At 39.6% G+C, this 14,843-nt stretch overlaps 3 protein-coding genes and 1 pseudogene across 4 annotated transcripts; 1 reads left to right on the forward strand and 3 right to left on the reverse strand.

The window, feature by feature from the left end:
- Positions 1-427: 427 nt before the first annotated feature.
- Positions 428-5,934, forward strand: LOC126797503 (mitogen-activated protein kinase kinase kinase ANP1-like). Of its 2 annotated transcripts, none has more exons than XM_050524130.1 (17): positions 428-822; positions 1,208-1,249; positions 1,926-1,991; positions 2,084-2,194; positions 2,268-2,348; positions 2,454-2,531; positions 2,660-2,742; positions 3,064-3,145; positions 3,232-3,332; positions 3,540-3,579; positions 3,699-3,762; positions 3,850-3,895; positions 3,997-4,201; positions 4,277-4,501; positions 4,719-5,056; positions 5,136-5,203; positions 5,437-5,934. In XM_050524130.1, exons 1-17 carry the CDS (start codon positions 553-555, stop codon positions 5,523-5,525), a joined length of 1,989 nt encoding a protein of 662 aa, XP_050380087.1. In that variant the 5' UTR covers positions 428-552; the 3' UTR covers positions 5,526-5,934. The 2 variants fall into 2 exon arrangements, with proteins under 2 accessions (XP_050380087.1, XP_050380085.1); XM_050524128.1 differs by having other exon boundaries at positions 3,699-3,758; positions 3,846-3,895.
- A 334-nt stretch (positions 5,935-6,268) lies between these two features.
- Positions 6,269-7,258, reverse strand: LOC126800738 (uncharacterized; annotated as a pseudogene).
- A 552-nt stretch (positions 7,259-7,810) lies between these two features.
- Positions 7,811-9,805, reverse strand: LOC126799760 (probable microtubule-binding protein TANGLED). The gene is made up of 5 exons (XM_050527025.1): positions 9,656-9,805; positions 9,413-9,555; positions 9,247-9,320; positions 8,367-8,886; positions 7,811-8,326 (listed from the first exon to the last, which is right to left on the reverse strand). Exons 1-5 carry the CDS (start codon positions 9,734-9,736, stop codon positions 7,969-7,971), a joined length of 1,176 nt encoding a protein of 391 aa, XP_050382982.1. The 5' UTR covers positions 9,737-9,805; the 3' UTR covers positions 7,811-7,968.
- A 429-nt stretch (positions 9,806-10,234) lies between these two features.
- On the reverse strand, positions 10,235-14,401 carry LOC126798619 (kinesin-like protein KIN-14S). The gene is made up of 11 exons (XM_050525627.1): positions 14,323-14,401; positions 14,111-14,164; positions 13,934-13,987; positions 13,462-13,592; positions 13,234-13,330; positions 12,878-13,141; positions 12,472-12,751; positions 12,017-12,178; positions 11,600-11,853; positions 11,235-11,512; positions 10,235-11,147 (listed from the first exon to the last, which is right to left on the reverse strand). The coding sequence occupies exons 1-11, from the start codon at positions 14,399-14,401 to the stop codon at positions 10,383-10,385; spliced, it is 2,418 nt and encodes an 805-aa protein (XP_050381584.1). The 3' UTR covers positions 10,235-10,382.
- Between the last annotated feature and the right edge of the window lie 442 nt (positions 14,402-14,843).

A 14,843-nucleotide genomic window follows, 5' to 3' on the forward strand; every position in this document is an offset into this window, starting at 1 on the left:
TGACAATACCATTTTTCATTTATTCATCCCTCTAGTTTCACAATTCACTACTCATTCCATTATGGCGTACTCAATGAAATTATAATGTCTCTCGTCACATAAAAGTGATCAAACAATCAAAACAACAAAAACAAAAAACAGAGGCATGAATTTTGTGTTAGTTTGAAAGCACTTAAGATCATGACATACATTTTGTTCACGCTTAACACATTTGTCCCTATTAACTCTAAATTCCTTGAATAGTAACAACCCAATATCCTGCAATCCATCTATGATACACATGACTTGTTATGTTTGAAAATGGACAAACAATATTAACATTGCCTAAACCAGTGTGACACAAGGTCGCACCAAAACACAAGAAAATTTAAACAATAATCCAATTTTCCCCTATCATTTTCTTTGTTCAACTTCATCACTAGTTTCAAAAAACAAACTCCTCCCACCTTTTTCCCTCCTCTCTCTCAAATCCTCCACTCACTCTCTTTCTCACCGACCAAATGAGCCTACTCCAATAGAAAAGCACCACCAAATCTCCAGAGCCACCGCAAAATGCAAGACATGTTCGGATCAGTCCGCCGATCACTCGTCTTCCGGCCACCGGACACCGACGACTCCCCGGTAACCCTAGTCGACAAGATCACCGCCTCCATTCGGAAATCCAGAGTCTTCTCCAAACCCTCGCCCCCGCCGCCGTCTGCACCTAAAGACGCCGCGCCTCCGATCCGATGGCGCAAGGGCGAGTTGATCGGCTGCGGCGCCTTCGGCCGCGTCTACATGGGCATGAATCTCGGCTCCGGCGAGCTCCTCGCCGTTAAGCAGGTCCGTCTCCGAATTCAAGTTCTCTTTTCTCAGGGATTAAAGTTGATTTCGCTTGATTCTGGTGCTGGAGTCTGATTCGGATTGCTGCTGTTTCTAATTTGGATGCTAATTTTTTTTATCTTAGTTAGGTTTTGATTTGGTAAATTGCTTGATTTTGATTCTGGAGTGTTCTTTTTTAGTTTTTGATACTGTATGAGCTTCGGCGTATTGAATTTTTGCTCCAATTTTGGTTAGAGAGTTTATTTTCATGTTCATTCTCGTCGATTTTGGTTAATTGAGTTTTGAATGTTAATCAAGTATTAGTTCACTAGTTGCAGAGCTAGTTCAGTACTGGACCTGGTTTAGTATGTGGTTTTTGATATGTGTTTTCTTTGTTCTTCTACAGGTTCTTATCGCGATTACAAGTGCATCCAAGGAGAAAGCTCAGGTGTGATTTCCTTTTTGTTACTATACAGCTTTAGTTTGATGATGGTTGTGATGTTGTGGATAGACATTTACTTTCTACCCATATCTACCTAAAATGGCCAAACAACCGAGCACAAAGGTAGTTTTGAGATAACTATATTTTCTATAAAAGTAAATTTCCCAGGAATGGGTGTGTCTCGAGTACCGTTGTGGTGTGATAGACTCTCTGTGGATGAGATGCCTATAAAGGCAGCTTCCTGTATTATGAAAGTTGAGGTTTATGTTGGGTATGGCGACTGTTTTGTACTTTTGTAGACTTGATTTTCCCCCCGTGTTGTGATGTCCTTATTACTTGTCTGATAATGTCATCGATTGTTACTTGTGCTGATTGAGAGTATCAATACTTGTCTGGGTTACAGACTCAACGTCTTATATCTCGTGTCTGTTTTGTGACTTTTGTCGCAATTGCAACCTAAGAACAGTAGGTTATGCACTTAACTTCATTGAGTGAGCAGCATTTACTTTCCATAATCACTGGTTGAGTAATATAGGCTATTAGTTTCTATAAGTCTAATTTATCAATCAAAAAGTTCATTGTCGTTAGGCATTGCTGGCTATTTTACTAACATGACGATTATTATTTTTAATGATTATAATTGGTGTTCTTATGCTGATTAGTGGTTTAATTCTATAAGTAGGCTCACATAAAGGAGCTTGAGGAAGAAGTGAAGCTTCTAAAAAATCTGTCTCATCCAAACATTGTTGTGAGTAGCACCATCTTCTATCTATTTCAGCTATTGAGTTTGTCTTTCTCTTTTTTCTTTCTGACTTTTTTCTTCCTTTTGGTTTCTCTTAGAGATATTTGGGTACAGTGAGGGAGGAGGATACCTTGAACATTCTGTTGGAGTTTGTCCCGGGTGGATCCATATCATCACTGCTGGGGAAATTTGGATCTTTCCCTGAAGCTGTAAGTTCTTGCATATAAAATTTGTGTTTACCAGTATATTAATGCTCAAATTATACAAATTTCTGTGAGCCAGGTAATGAGAACATACACCAAGCAGTTGTTGTTGGGACTAGAATATTTACACAAAAATGGGATAATGCACAGGGACATTAAGGTACTCCACCCTTTGCTGATAGTCATATGAATGTATACAAAGGTTTCTTACCTCTTCTTGATCTTTTTCGTGCAATTGGCTGATATATATTGTATAACCTTTCAGGGAGCAAATATCCTTGTCGATAATAAAGGATGCATTAAGCTTGCAGATTTTGGTGCATCCAAACAGGACGTGGAGCTGGTACGTAGAGTTCTTATCATTTCTACTAGATGTGTGCTTTTTTATGCTTTACTTTCTATGCTTGATATATATCTTACAGGCTACTTGTATGATGAATGTCCTATAATTAAGAGGTTGCATTATTGTAGGCAACCATTTCTGGTGCTAAGTCTATGAAGGGTACACCATACTGGATGGCTCCTGAAGTTATTCGTCAGACTGGTCATAGCTTGTAAGCACAATCATTATCCCTGTACTATCTACTTCATTTCAGGCATTTTATTGATCATATTATGCCAATTCTCTAAAGTTTCATGATCGAAAGTATACTGTATATAAAGGTAAATGAAGACATTTCTCCAACACAAGAAAAAACTGAAATCAGTGAAATGTCATAGAAGATAGGCAGTGCGATAAAAGTCACGTTCTGGAACTCCTGTCTTGATAAGATTTGGAGTTCTTAAACTATCTTCCTAGGTCACTGCTTTTTAGCTCTCTACATTGGAAGTTCTTGGACTGTATTTCTATATATCTTACTGAGAAATTCTTTTAGCTCTGCTGATATATGGAGCGTTGGATGTACTGTGATTGAGATGGCCACTGGAAAGCCTCCTTGGAGCGAACAATACCAAGAGGTACTTGTCCTACTAAATTTTTGAAAGGCTTAGAGAACTTTTTCTTTATCTCTCATGCTTGTTTCACTGATCACTTCTTTCTCTAGGTTGCTGCTCTCTTCCATATAGGGACAACAAAGTCTCATCCACCAATCCCTGAGCATATTTCCGTCGAGGCGAAAGACTTTCTGTTAAAATGTCTGCAAAAGTATGCCAGACTCTTGTCTTCTCTGAACTATATTAATTTAAATTTAAATTTCCTAGATAAGTGTTGCATGAATCCTTTCTCATCTATTTTCTGGATGTACAACCGTCTGGCATTTGCTTAACTTTATGTATTTAGGTCTTAAATGGAGATAGAGATGGCTTTATACTATAAAGTTCTGATTTTGTGTTAATATTCGTCCTACGGCAGGGAGCCAAATTTGAGGCCAACGGCATCTGAGTTGCTTCAGGTTATCTAAGTTTCCAGTGGTGTTGGCAGTTTTTTTTTCTGTATATACTGTAAATAGTCTCGAGTCAATCCTTACATCTTATCTTGTTCTTACATGTGTACTTTTTTCATCACATGCAGCATCCATTTGTGAGTGGGCAACCCATGGAATCTCATACTTCTTTGCGTCCTTCTATCATGGTTGGTATGAGTGAATTCAGTGACATTATTTTGTGCTTATTTCCACCACTTGAAGCTTTCAAGTGACACTTAATTTGCTACCATCAGGAAGATTCAGGGATCCCTTCTCCATCATTTTCTTCAAACCTACAGACCTTGTAAGTACTCTATTTAAAGTTTCTTTGAACCAGTAAGATTCGAAAATATTTTGTATGATCTTTTTACAGGCTTTTGATGAGGTAAAGTCATTTTTTGGCAGTGAGATGTCAACATGCCGAGATTCATCTGAAATGTGTAATATGGATAGTTTGCACTGCTCAACCATACATCATGACAAGGTGTTGGAAAGTACACACGTTTGGGGAAGGGACAGTGATGATGACATGTGTAGGATTGATGACAAAGATGATCTTACGATCGGGGAAGGAATTCTCAATTCTACTTATATGCCTGATGACCTTAAGGTACTCATGTTTGTGCTCTCCTGTTTCAAATTTCATAAGCTAAGCTAATTAAGGTATGTGATTTTCTTATCTTAGAGCTTCAACCCAATGTGCGAGCCCACTGATGATATGGGGTGCCAATTTTACCGAAGTTCAGAAACTGAACAAAATGGAATGAATCTGGATACTAGCCACCAAACTGATGATCCTGCTGGCTGTTCTGGAGCAATTGGTGCATTTTCATCTCCTTGTGGACGATCTCTGTCAGAGGATGATGAAGAACTTACTGAATCAAAAATTACTGCATTTTTGGATGAAAAGGTACTATTTCTGGTTTAGAGTTAAGTTGGTTGCTATTCTAGGTTATGGAAATGTGTATTAATGTGAGATCTAATTCTGAGAAAGTTAAATAGCCAGACTACATTTACCTTTTTCATGCACGCTAACATTATGATGGTAGGCTAAAATGAAGTGTTTATGAAATTTGTTCTGTTGATGCATTTGATTTTCTGAGCTGCACTTTTGATCAAAATCTCAGGCTCTGGAACTGAAGAAACTGCAAACACCTCTGTATGAAGAGTTTTACAACAGCATGAATGTAGTGTGCTCTCCGAGTTTTGTGGATAGCTCACCCGATGAAACTACTTCTAAGTACTTGAAATTACCTCCTAAAAGCAGATCACCCATACGGAGTCCAATTGGCACTCCATCTATAGTAGCTGATGCAGTATGTAGTGTAAGCCCTGGGAGTAGTGGTAGGCGTGTATCAAATATTGGTAACGCGAGCGATAAAAACTTAAAGGACATGTCACCACCTCCTCACACTGATTGGAAAGGGTTTGGAGTTGATGCTCAGCAAGAGCCAGGCAGCCCAAGGTTAGTTCACGACTCTAATTGGTGCAGGTTGATATATTACACCACTTTTTCCATTTCTGATATATTACACCACTCACAGTATGGGCTATTCCGAGAGACAAAGGAAGTGGAAAGAAGAGCTTGATCATGAGCTAGAGAGAAAGCGAGGTAGATTTTTCCTCTATTCATGTGGTTTGAAATTGCAACTATATGAATTTCTTGTAGCAACCTGTCTGTTTTCGTCCTTTATTTCTGTCAAACTTAAATCTACGTCTTAGTCAAGGCTTCCATAGATTAGTATTAAAGATTCTAAGTGCACAGAGCACACAATCTTATAACTGAAGAAATTATTTTCTAAGCAGTTTAAGTCATATGTATGATTGTGATAACTGTCTTTGCAGAGATGATGCGCCAAGCAGGTGTATCACCAAAGGATCGAGCTTTAAATAAGCAAAGAGAGAGGACAAGGTTTGCATCTCCAGGCAAATGATCTAAACGTACTGATGAGAATATAGTTGCATTTTCCCATCGGAAGTTTATCAAAATTGGTCTTTGGTGAAACTGGTCCACATGGAAACTGCGGCGTGCAACATGTCACGCTATTCAATTTCTCATTGTGTGACCTATGATTGTGCCAATGTATGTTCTAATAAAGGCCAAGCTCGTGTAAGCAGGTTTGTATAAAGCATTTTCTTCAAGATAAATGGTGATTTCTGTCTTTCTGATGTGTGGATATGATACATGGTTTTGTTGGTTTTATCTTCTTTGGATCTTGGCCGAGTTCCTGGTATCCAGTCCATAGAAATTGTACGATCAATGTATTAAGCTTCATCACATCAGTCTTATGGCACAGTATAGTATAAGACTCATGCCAGTTTTGATGTGCATTTTGATTATAAAGCTTGCATCTTTTGATATGCATTTGTGATTACAAAATGTTGTTTCGACTTGCTCCAGAGAATTTTTTTTTGCATAACTTCGCGGTCAATAACTCGAACATCATGCATCTACTTTTAAGTCCCATGCATCTTCAGGAACTGTTTGTCAGCGAAAGAAGTATTGGTACCGAAGGTTCTAATTGCCTGAACTCTAATTTTGGAGAGAAATATGCAAAAGGATTGAGAATTTATGCAACTTGGTTTTCACTCAGATTCAATTTGGTTTTCATTAACAGATCAACTTTACAGATATCTACTCAGAGACAGATTACACAACAAATTCACATCGTCATATCTAAGTCATCAACTTCTGCTTCTTTGCTTTGCTTAACCTCTCTTTTTTGGCTTCTTGCTCAAGCCTTAGAGCCTCTATGGCATCCTCCTCCCTTGCAATCCTCGCACTCCTATTCTCTTCTTTCAAGATATCTCTAAAGCCAGACACCATAGCACGATCATCGCTGTTGTCACCATGGTTCGTGTATCGCCTCTTTCCTCTTCTCCCAAAAACACCTTGGATTACTGAAGAAATATCAACAAAATCATCCTCGAAATCCTCTTCCACTCGGTGTTTCATGATCAACTTTCTCTTCAAGGAAGGACCTTCATTTCTCGGCACCAGTTTGGTGTTACTGACCTCTGCTTGTTTGGGGCACACGCTTTCCTTTGCAGATGAAGCTTGTGACTTTGTTACCACTTTCTCACGGGGCCGAGATTTCAAACTCTTTGACTCACAAATCGGAACTGAATTCGAAACGGATTCTGACTTCCCCGAGGAGATTTCAGTTTTGATAACATCACCACCACTCTTTTTGGGTTTCAAAGAAGACACCATATCGTGTCTCTTCTTTGGGATCCCATTCCCATTAGCTTTAGGAATAGGCAGACTCTTCTTTGTGATCCCATTCTCATCAGCTTTAGAAGAAGGCTGATGTGGTGGTGGTGGTGGTTTCGAATACTTTGGAACTTCAACAGACTCTAATTTCAAGTAAGAGTAATCACGTGAATATTCCCTCAACTTTTGTACCTCCCTGAGCCTTCAAATCCACTTTGGAATTCGGCTTTGGATGATCATTGTTGTTCGTCTTTTCCAGAATCTTGATAATCTCCGGCACAAGAGCTTTGCTCTCGTTGATCAGTCTCTGTGAAAGAGAGGTCTCCGAGGATCCAAACAAGGATGAGCTCTTGGCCTCTTTCGTATCAGCTGAGTCATGTTATTTGCCTTTCTGATTCGCTCTTTCAGAGTTCGCCGGATATCAAGAAAATCCATGTCACCTGCTACACCCATCGTCGTCACTGACATCTCTTACTATTTATAAACTGATTGAGAATGGAGAAAGACGAAGGTTTGGCTTCTATTTATTTCTGATCTGGGCAAATCCCAACGGGAGAAGGAAATAGGTTTGCATTTCCGAGTCGGTTTAGGCTTCAGTTTCCTAATGGTAGTGGGTGTAGCCGTGTTGGTACGACTAGTCTACTAGTGGCTCCACTGGCTCCCATTTCTGTAGTGAAATTAAACATTACAGATTTATTTTTGACAATCCTTTTATAATCGAAGTGAAATTAAAAATTGAAAAGACAAGTACTCCAAAAAAAAAATATTTATTGGTAGGGAGGTTTTCTTCCTTCCCTCGTTAAGTCAATAGTGAGGATGGCCCTGCCCAAGGGAATGACCCCTTGGGTTGTAGGGTCGTTAAATGGTCCGGACCAATTGTTTAGGGTTTAGGGAATGACCCCCTTGGGTTGAAGCTATTGACATCAAGAATATATATTTGATAAAATCACCCTAAACCCCATAAACAAAACTACCGACAAAATGAAACTATTTTTCCCAACCAGTTCTAATTATTTTTCCCACCTTATTACATGACAAAAAACTCACACCACCCCACGAACAAATAATCAATGAAACTATTGACATCAAGAAAATATCGCAAACAATCACAAAATCCAAACCAATCTACATACAAGTGTGTAATCTCATTATTTCAATCATGTTTAATTCCTCCTAGCTGAAATTCCCAGTGGCATTGAGGAAGTTGGACGCTGTTTCAAACCCGGCATTATTAGTCCCTCACTCTTCTGCACACTCTTCCTGCTCTTCAGTGGAGACAGAGACACCAATCTAGTAGCCAATCTTGACGGAGAAAATGACCGCCGCAGTTTCGACACAGCAGATTTCTTCGGAGACTTCTTGGCCTTTGTTGGCGAAAGAGAAGAAATCAATGGAGGGCTCTTGATCTTGACCTGGAACTTCGAAGCCGAAGCTGGAGACTTGATCAAAAACTTGTGTGGAGTCTGAATCTGCTGATGTGGCTTAGTACTATTAGTACTACTTCTTCCGATAATTGGTGACCTACTTCTTCCGATAATTGGTTCTTCCGATAATTGGTGACCTTGTTCTATAGAACTTCTTTTCCTGAGGTGGTGAAGTATTATTAGTACTACTTCTTCCGATCATCGGTGACCTTGTTCTATAGAACTTCTTTTCCTGAGGTGGTGAAGTATCAGTAGCCAAAAACAAAGGGTTGGGAAACAGTACACTCTTTTTAGCCCATGGTCTGTTTTTAGGAGAAACTCTGTTTGCCAAGTATCTGGTGTTCTCTTTCTCTATCTCTCTCTTCTTAGGAGGTGAAACCTTGAAGTTGATGCGAGACCGGGCTCGTTGAAGCTCTGGTAAACCTGATTCTGATCGGTTTGATTGAGCTTTATCGCGCTTCTCTCGTTTTCTTCTGGCCCTGTTTTCAGGGGGCGGTCTCTGTTTCCTCTGTTGGCTCATTGGGGTTTTGGGGTCTTCTAAAATTGTTTTCTTGGGGACTGATGCTACTATTTCCCTTGCAAATTGACTTGAATGAAGGATCTCTCCTACTGTTTCGCTCAGCAGCATTGCCGGCAATGACATTCTTTGCCATTCCCCTGGATATTATTACAATGACATTTTTTAGGCAATGCACAAAATGTTGCTCAAATTTTGCAAATACTAGATTTCCAATTTCATATTACCAAGTTAAGGAATGCCTAAATAATTGACCAACTACAAGAACAGAAATACCAAAACATAAGATCCAATTCAACAATTTTGGTTCTAGTACTTGTAAACAGTTCTCTATCCGGTTTCCAACTCATCAGTTTCAAATGCAACAATCAAGTTATTAGGAAACTCATCAATCCATGTTACAAACATAACTTATTTACTAAACCTAGTGTCAAAAACTCAGACTACCCAAACTAGTCAAAGACATTTAACTAATCTTCTGATATCAGAGAGTATGTTACCTGCTGACTTTGCTGGAGATTTCCCTGCCGGAAACTTCCCTACAGGAGATTTCCTCGGCGTCAAACTTTTTATCCTTCAGAAAGCAAAATACCCATTTCAATTCCCAATTCAAAATTCACCAGGATCAACCAAAAACTCAAAACTCAGAAAGCTTTCTTGTTTTACCTTACAGATTCTTGTTTGCATCTAAGACTAGTCCTCATATAACCTCTAGTACTTCTCGGGCTGAGACTGACTCCCGATATCACCTTCGTCCCACCCGTCACAGTGTACTGTAGCTCCTGCAACCGAGCCATACACCTATCCACCTTCACAAACCCAAAAAATAACACACCCATTAAATCAAACACATAAACTTACATCACAGACTTCCAAATTTCACCAAGGAATGAGCGAAATGTAGTTCACCTTCTTCACTGTTTCTCTGAGCAGAGCTGGATTGAGAGGGGCTACCATCTTTCTCTGCTTTGGTGGGGTTTTAGCAACCATTTTGATTTGGGATATAATAGAAGAGAAGCAGAAAGTTGAAGTGGGTCTCTCTCTTTCTTCCTCAAACTCTTTCTCTCTCTAAATACAGATGAAGTGTTTGTTTCAGTTTCGGTTTTCCAGTTTGCTTCCGAAGTGAAAAGTCAAAACGGCTGGAAATACAAACACTTTAGCAACGGATCTTGATTGGTTTTGCTTCTCTCTCTTTTCGGGGTCCAACGGTCAAATTTATCACAAAACGGCTACTTTTTATTTAAAGATATTCATGCCCCTCGTTTTGAAGCAAACCCCTTTATTGCTGCTAGATGATGTAACGCGCTCTCTCTCTCTCTCTCTCTCTCTCTCTCTCTCTCTCTCTCTCACAGTTTGAAGACTAAGGGACAGTCCCTTGATTTGTAGAGTTCATTGCCTTTAGGGGTCTCTTTTGATTCAAAGCTACAACAATGATATAATAAGAAGCAATGCTTAGATGATTGGGAAGTAAACAAAAGCTCAAAAGGATTTCATATTGAATCAATCAAATGATCAATGGTAGGCAAGAAGCATACATTTCGAGTACCATCACAGAAGTTATAAGGTAATCAGAAGAAAAGAAAGGGTCCAAGGTTTTCGACAATATAGACAATGTAACGACAAACAACTTTATTCATTACATCTCCATTCTAGCAGGCAGAGCCAGAGATGGCCTCCTGCTCTTCATGAACTTTAGTGGACTCCAAATTACTGGTTTTCGCTGCAATGCAATGGCTGTAGGAAGCCTGGATTTGAATGAACTAGTCTGCTGCGCTGGGGGGCTGCACATGAACTTACTACTGCTCCTCATGGCAGTTGGGGTTGTCTCTGCTGCTGTCTTCAAATCAGGCATTGGAGAGAACAACCTTGAGTATCTCTTTCGCGGCAGAAATGAGGGTCTGCCATTGTTGAACCGAGAGGCAGAGGTGTTGTTGTTGAGGGGAGTAGCCATGTAAGAGTTTGGCTCTGGCCGAAGGTTAGGAAGAGTAGCAATGGAATGTCTCTTGGGCTTACGAATCTGCTGTGCTGTTGTGGCTGTTGTTGTTGGAGGAGGGGGTCTCACAGAAATGGACATTCGTTTTGGTAAAATAAGGCGGCCGGTGTTTCTTGAGGCTCCTGATATTGCTGGGACATTTTCTTTGCCATCTATTGGAGGTGGAACAGAAGAAGTTGAGTAGCCATTCTTTTTGGGTGGAAAAGCAGATGGCTGGGGCACAAAATTGCCAATTCTTCGCAGGGGAAGCCTTGATTTGTTAGGAGCTAATGGTGGCTTCTTCTCTGCAACAGCCTTCTGTGCTCCTGGTTTCCAGGATGATGTTGATGCTGAAGCAGCGAAAGCTCTAGCTTCCTGTTTAAGTCTGGTCTTCCTTTCCTCTGCCAATTGGTTCTCAAGGTCTCGGACCTGAAAATTCAGTTTTCAAATTATGAATTAGTGATCAAGATACTGAAGAAGAAAATCAAGAATTCAACAACCTGTTATAACAGATACCCTTTCTTGAAGATTTCTGCACATCTGTTCTCTTGCAGCTAGCCTTAACTGCGCAGCAGATAAACCATCCTGTAGTTTCTTTGTTTCCTTCTCGTCATGTTTAGCCTTTTCTGCCAATTGCTTGTACTTGAGCAGCTCAGTGTGGTCTGCTTGTTTTCGAATTGGGCCACTCTCAACTCCTCGGACTCGGCTGGCAAAGTTTAAGGAACAAAGTGTTTCTCCTAAATCTGAGGAGCTTGGGCTAATCTGGACAAACATCAAAGTTTTGCAATTTCCTCCTGCAATTCAAATTTATTAACATTGTGCATAAAGATAAATTTATGGAAGCCACTTACAATCAAATAAAACCTACAACAAATGCATACCAAGAGAGCTCTGCAGCATATGAGTGAGCTTTGAATTCCTGTAAGGAATATGGGCTGTTTTAGAAGCAAGGGATGAGATTACATCGCCAAGGGCCGAGAGAGATTTATTTATAAACTGAGATTCCTTCAGTCTTTCCCCTTCAACCTCAATCCTCCCCACACGCTCACTACCAGCCAAGTCTACTAGCCACAGTTGACTCTTTGTCCTTTGCCCACTAATCAAGTCCTCCCCCTTTACAGTCACCCGCAACAAGCTACAGAAAACAAATAAATGGACATTACAGTAAGACAAACTTGAGACATTCATAATATGAAAGATTCCATTTTGCATTATAGTTTCATGGACAACCTCAATTTCATTTGCACACACAAAGCCAAAAATTTGAAAATACAATATTTTAGTAGCAGAAAAAGTACCAGTGAGACCGGCTGCTCAGCTCATTAGCACTGGTTGATCCCACAGATCGGGCACGGCTTCCAGATTTCAGCAATTCCCATGTTTCCTCAAAGCAATTAACATGAGGTTCAACAAGTCCTGGCACATCTAATGTTCCATCTGCAGCTTGCTTAATTTCCAACCTTTGTTCACGTAAGACAAAATAAGTACATTTCTACAAATAAAAAGGATGGTTCTAACATTGCTAATAAGTATATTATAATATTTTTATTTCCATCTTTCTAATTGCAACATATCAACCATCAGCGTATCAGTGTATCTTGTGGTTGTTCAGCGTTCACAAATAGTGTTTACTTAACAAACCAATAGTTGATTGGTTCTTTAAAATCTTACAGAATCCAAACTTGGTTATCAACAGTTAACTAAATGCAAGATAGAAAGGTATTCAGTAAAGATGTAAGCAAAGAAAACTTACTTTTTAACGTCTTGGTTGTTGTGATCTACCAAGAGGTCCCTTATCTTCTCGTTATAAACCTCAAGCATGCTAACAGATAATTCATATCGCATGGAATCACATCTTTCTTCTGAAATCCGAAACAACTCCTCAAGAGTCCTGTAGTTGACACCCCTATTTTCAGGAGTTCCCTCCATTGTAAAGGTTTTACCAGTTCCAGTTTGGCCATAGGCAAATATGCACACATTAAAACCATCCAGCACTGAGGTGATAATAGGTTTAGTTTGAGCAAAAACAGCCTCTGCATATTTGTAAAAATATATATCAGTGACATAAAAGCTGTCTAACAATTATTCGTTGTAACAAAGTCCATCATGAAGTATTAGCCGGTGCTTATAATAAAAACAGTATGAGTTCTAAAATGCACCTTGGTCGTCCTCGGGTCTGAACACATGGTCAAACTTGAACTGCTTTTTGGATGAATCAGAGGAAAGGATCTGTAGCTCATTATCTAATGACGACTCGAACTCAGTAACGGAACTATATCCATTTGAAATTTCATTTTGATTCAAGGGTCGACATCTGCAGAACACCCTGATATTGCCTTTAAGCTCAATGACTTCATTGTACAGTCGCTTTCGCTCAGAGGACTCAGCAATGTACTTCTTCTTCAGAAGTTCATGTTCACTACCTAAGGCACCAGATGGAACAACCAATTACATTCAAAGAACGAAGGAAAGAAGGCACATAAACCAGTTATCAATTTATCAATCCAAAACTTACTAAGCTGCTGCAGAGTTCTCAGGACTTCTGGGTCTGGAAAAGAACTTGTTGCCTGTTTGACTTCTTCAGACAATACATTATGATCTTTTTTCAAGTCCTAAAACATAGAAATACAGTAACATAAGAAAACAAATCAGATTGGCAGCCATCATGGAGAAAAATAAATTTCCTCAATCAATATTTAGAATCTGAAACAAAGAGAATGTGCATATGATATTGAGAATTTACCTTAATTTTAGCACTCAAATCAATGATCTTCTGCAAAATTGGAAGGGTCTCCCCCTGAAATGGGGAAGCTTCTTCCGTTTCATTTGTCACACCAGTCTCCTCAATTAAATCTGAAACTCCCGCAGCTTGTTCTGCAGGATCATCTGAAATGTTTAAACAGTCGACTTCAAGTTACATGAAAAACAGGTATATAGCCTCTACCAAAGCGACCCAACATCTGTGGTGTGTACAAAAGTGTGTGTAGACTAAAGATCATCAATCTCAGCTCATATATAACAAAACCAATGATTCATCACTTTCCGTAATACAAGTGAACATTGAGAATAGGATTCAACTATCATCTCTACCATTTTCCCATCAACATTAACAAGACTAAAGAAACTCACCAATGAAAGACCAAAATGAGAATCAACTACTACCAAACATCACTCAAAAATTGCGAAAAGAACCAAGAAATGTTGAATTAACATACCTATACCAGTGACATCACAGTCCAAATCTTTTGTCACGGTATCTAAATTTTGAGCTGCAAGAAAAAAGAAATTGAAGTAGGTCAGATACGTCCCTGGTTCCACCGTTTTCATGGACTAAAATGCGACATTGAAATTGAAACAGATCATAGTAACAAATAAAAAGAAGTATTACGCACCTTGGTCACTGACATCATCATCCACCTCACTCTTCACAGTCTCTAGGGTTTCAACTGCAACCAACACAATCAAATTCCACATTTTCTTGTACTTAAAAACCCAAACTCAAACCTAAAATACGCAGCCCAACCTCAAATTCAACATTCTCTTGCAAATTCAAAACCCCAAAACCTAGAAAAACGAACAATTGAATCGTGTAAAGAACCCTAACCTGCTTCGGAGGTCGCAGAAGGCTCTGGATCGCGATCCAGTGCAGCACCTTCGCATATTTCCGGGAACATTTCCGCCATTAGATCTGAAACAAAGCATCAAAACGTCGTCGTTTACTTCAATTCCCAATCTCAAAAACCAAATCAAATCAAGAAAACCGAGAGAGAGAGAGAGAGAGAGAGAGAGAGAGAGAGAGTTTACCAGCCATCCCTTCAAGAGAAAGATCGCGATTCGGTGAATTCTAGAGAGAGAAAGAGTTTCAGAGAGAGAGAGAGAGAGAGAGAGAGAGCGTAAGAGAGAGAGAGCGTAAGAGAGAGAAAGAGAGGTGAGAATTTGATTTGGGGAAAAAAAGAGGGGGTAGGGTTTTGAATCCAAATCTTAATTTGAATTTGAGTGATTCTGAGCCGTCGGATTAAATATAAGCAGCTCTTCTTCCCTAACGGCTATGCTCTAAGTTTCAACCCGGCCCAATAGAAACCCGACCCTCCCGGCCCAACGTTAAACGACGTGTCGTTTTTACTT

This window comes from Argentina anserina, chromosome 6 (genome assembly GCF_933775445.1).
Source record: "Argentina anserina chromosome 6, drPotAnse1.1, whole genome shotgun sequence".
NCBI lineage: Eukaryota > Viridiplantae > Streptophyta > Magnoliopsida > Rosales > Rosaceae > Argentina > Argentina anserina.

Coding starts and splice junctions, on each gene's coding strand:
- LOC126797503 (XM_050524130.1), top strand. CDS start 553: ATGCAAGACATGTTCGGATCAGTCCGCCGATCACTCGTCTTCCGGCCA. Junction 2,195..2,267: donor TTGGATCTTTCCCTGAAGCT/GTAAGTTCTTGC, acceptor TCTGTGAGCCAG/GTAATGAGAACATACACCAA. Junction 4,202..4,276: donor ATATGCCTGATGACCTTAAG/GTACTCATGTTT, acceptor TTCTTATCTTAG/AGCTTCAACCCAATGTGCGA.
- LOC126799760 (XM_050527025.1), bottom strand. CDS start 9,736: ATGGTTGCTAAAACCCCACCAAAGCAGAGAAAGATGGTAGCCCCTCTC. Junction 9,321..9,412: donor TGCAAACAAGAATCTGTAAG/GTAAAACAAGAA, acceptor TGCTTTCTGAAG/GATAAAAAGTTTGACGCCGA. Junction 8,887..9,246: donor ATCTCCAGCAAAGTCAGCAG/GTAACATACTCT, acceptor AATAATATCCAG/GGGAATGGCAAAGAATGTCA.
- LOC126798619 (XM_050525627.1), bottom strand. CDS start 14,401: ATGGCGGAAATGTTCCCGGAAATATGCGAAGGTGCTGCACTGGATCGC. Junction 13,142..13,233: donor GAGAACTCTGCAGCAGCTTA/GTAAGTTTTGGA, acceptor CTGGTGCCTTAG/GTAGTGAACATGAACTTCTG. Junction 12,179..12,471: donor AACAACCAAGACGTTAAAAA/GTAAGTTTTCTT, acceptor ACGTGAACAAAG/GTTGGAAATTAAGCAAGCTG.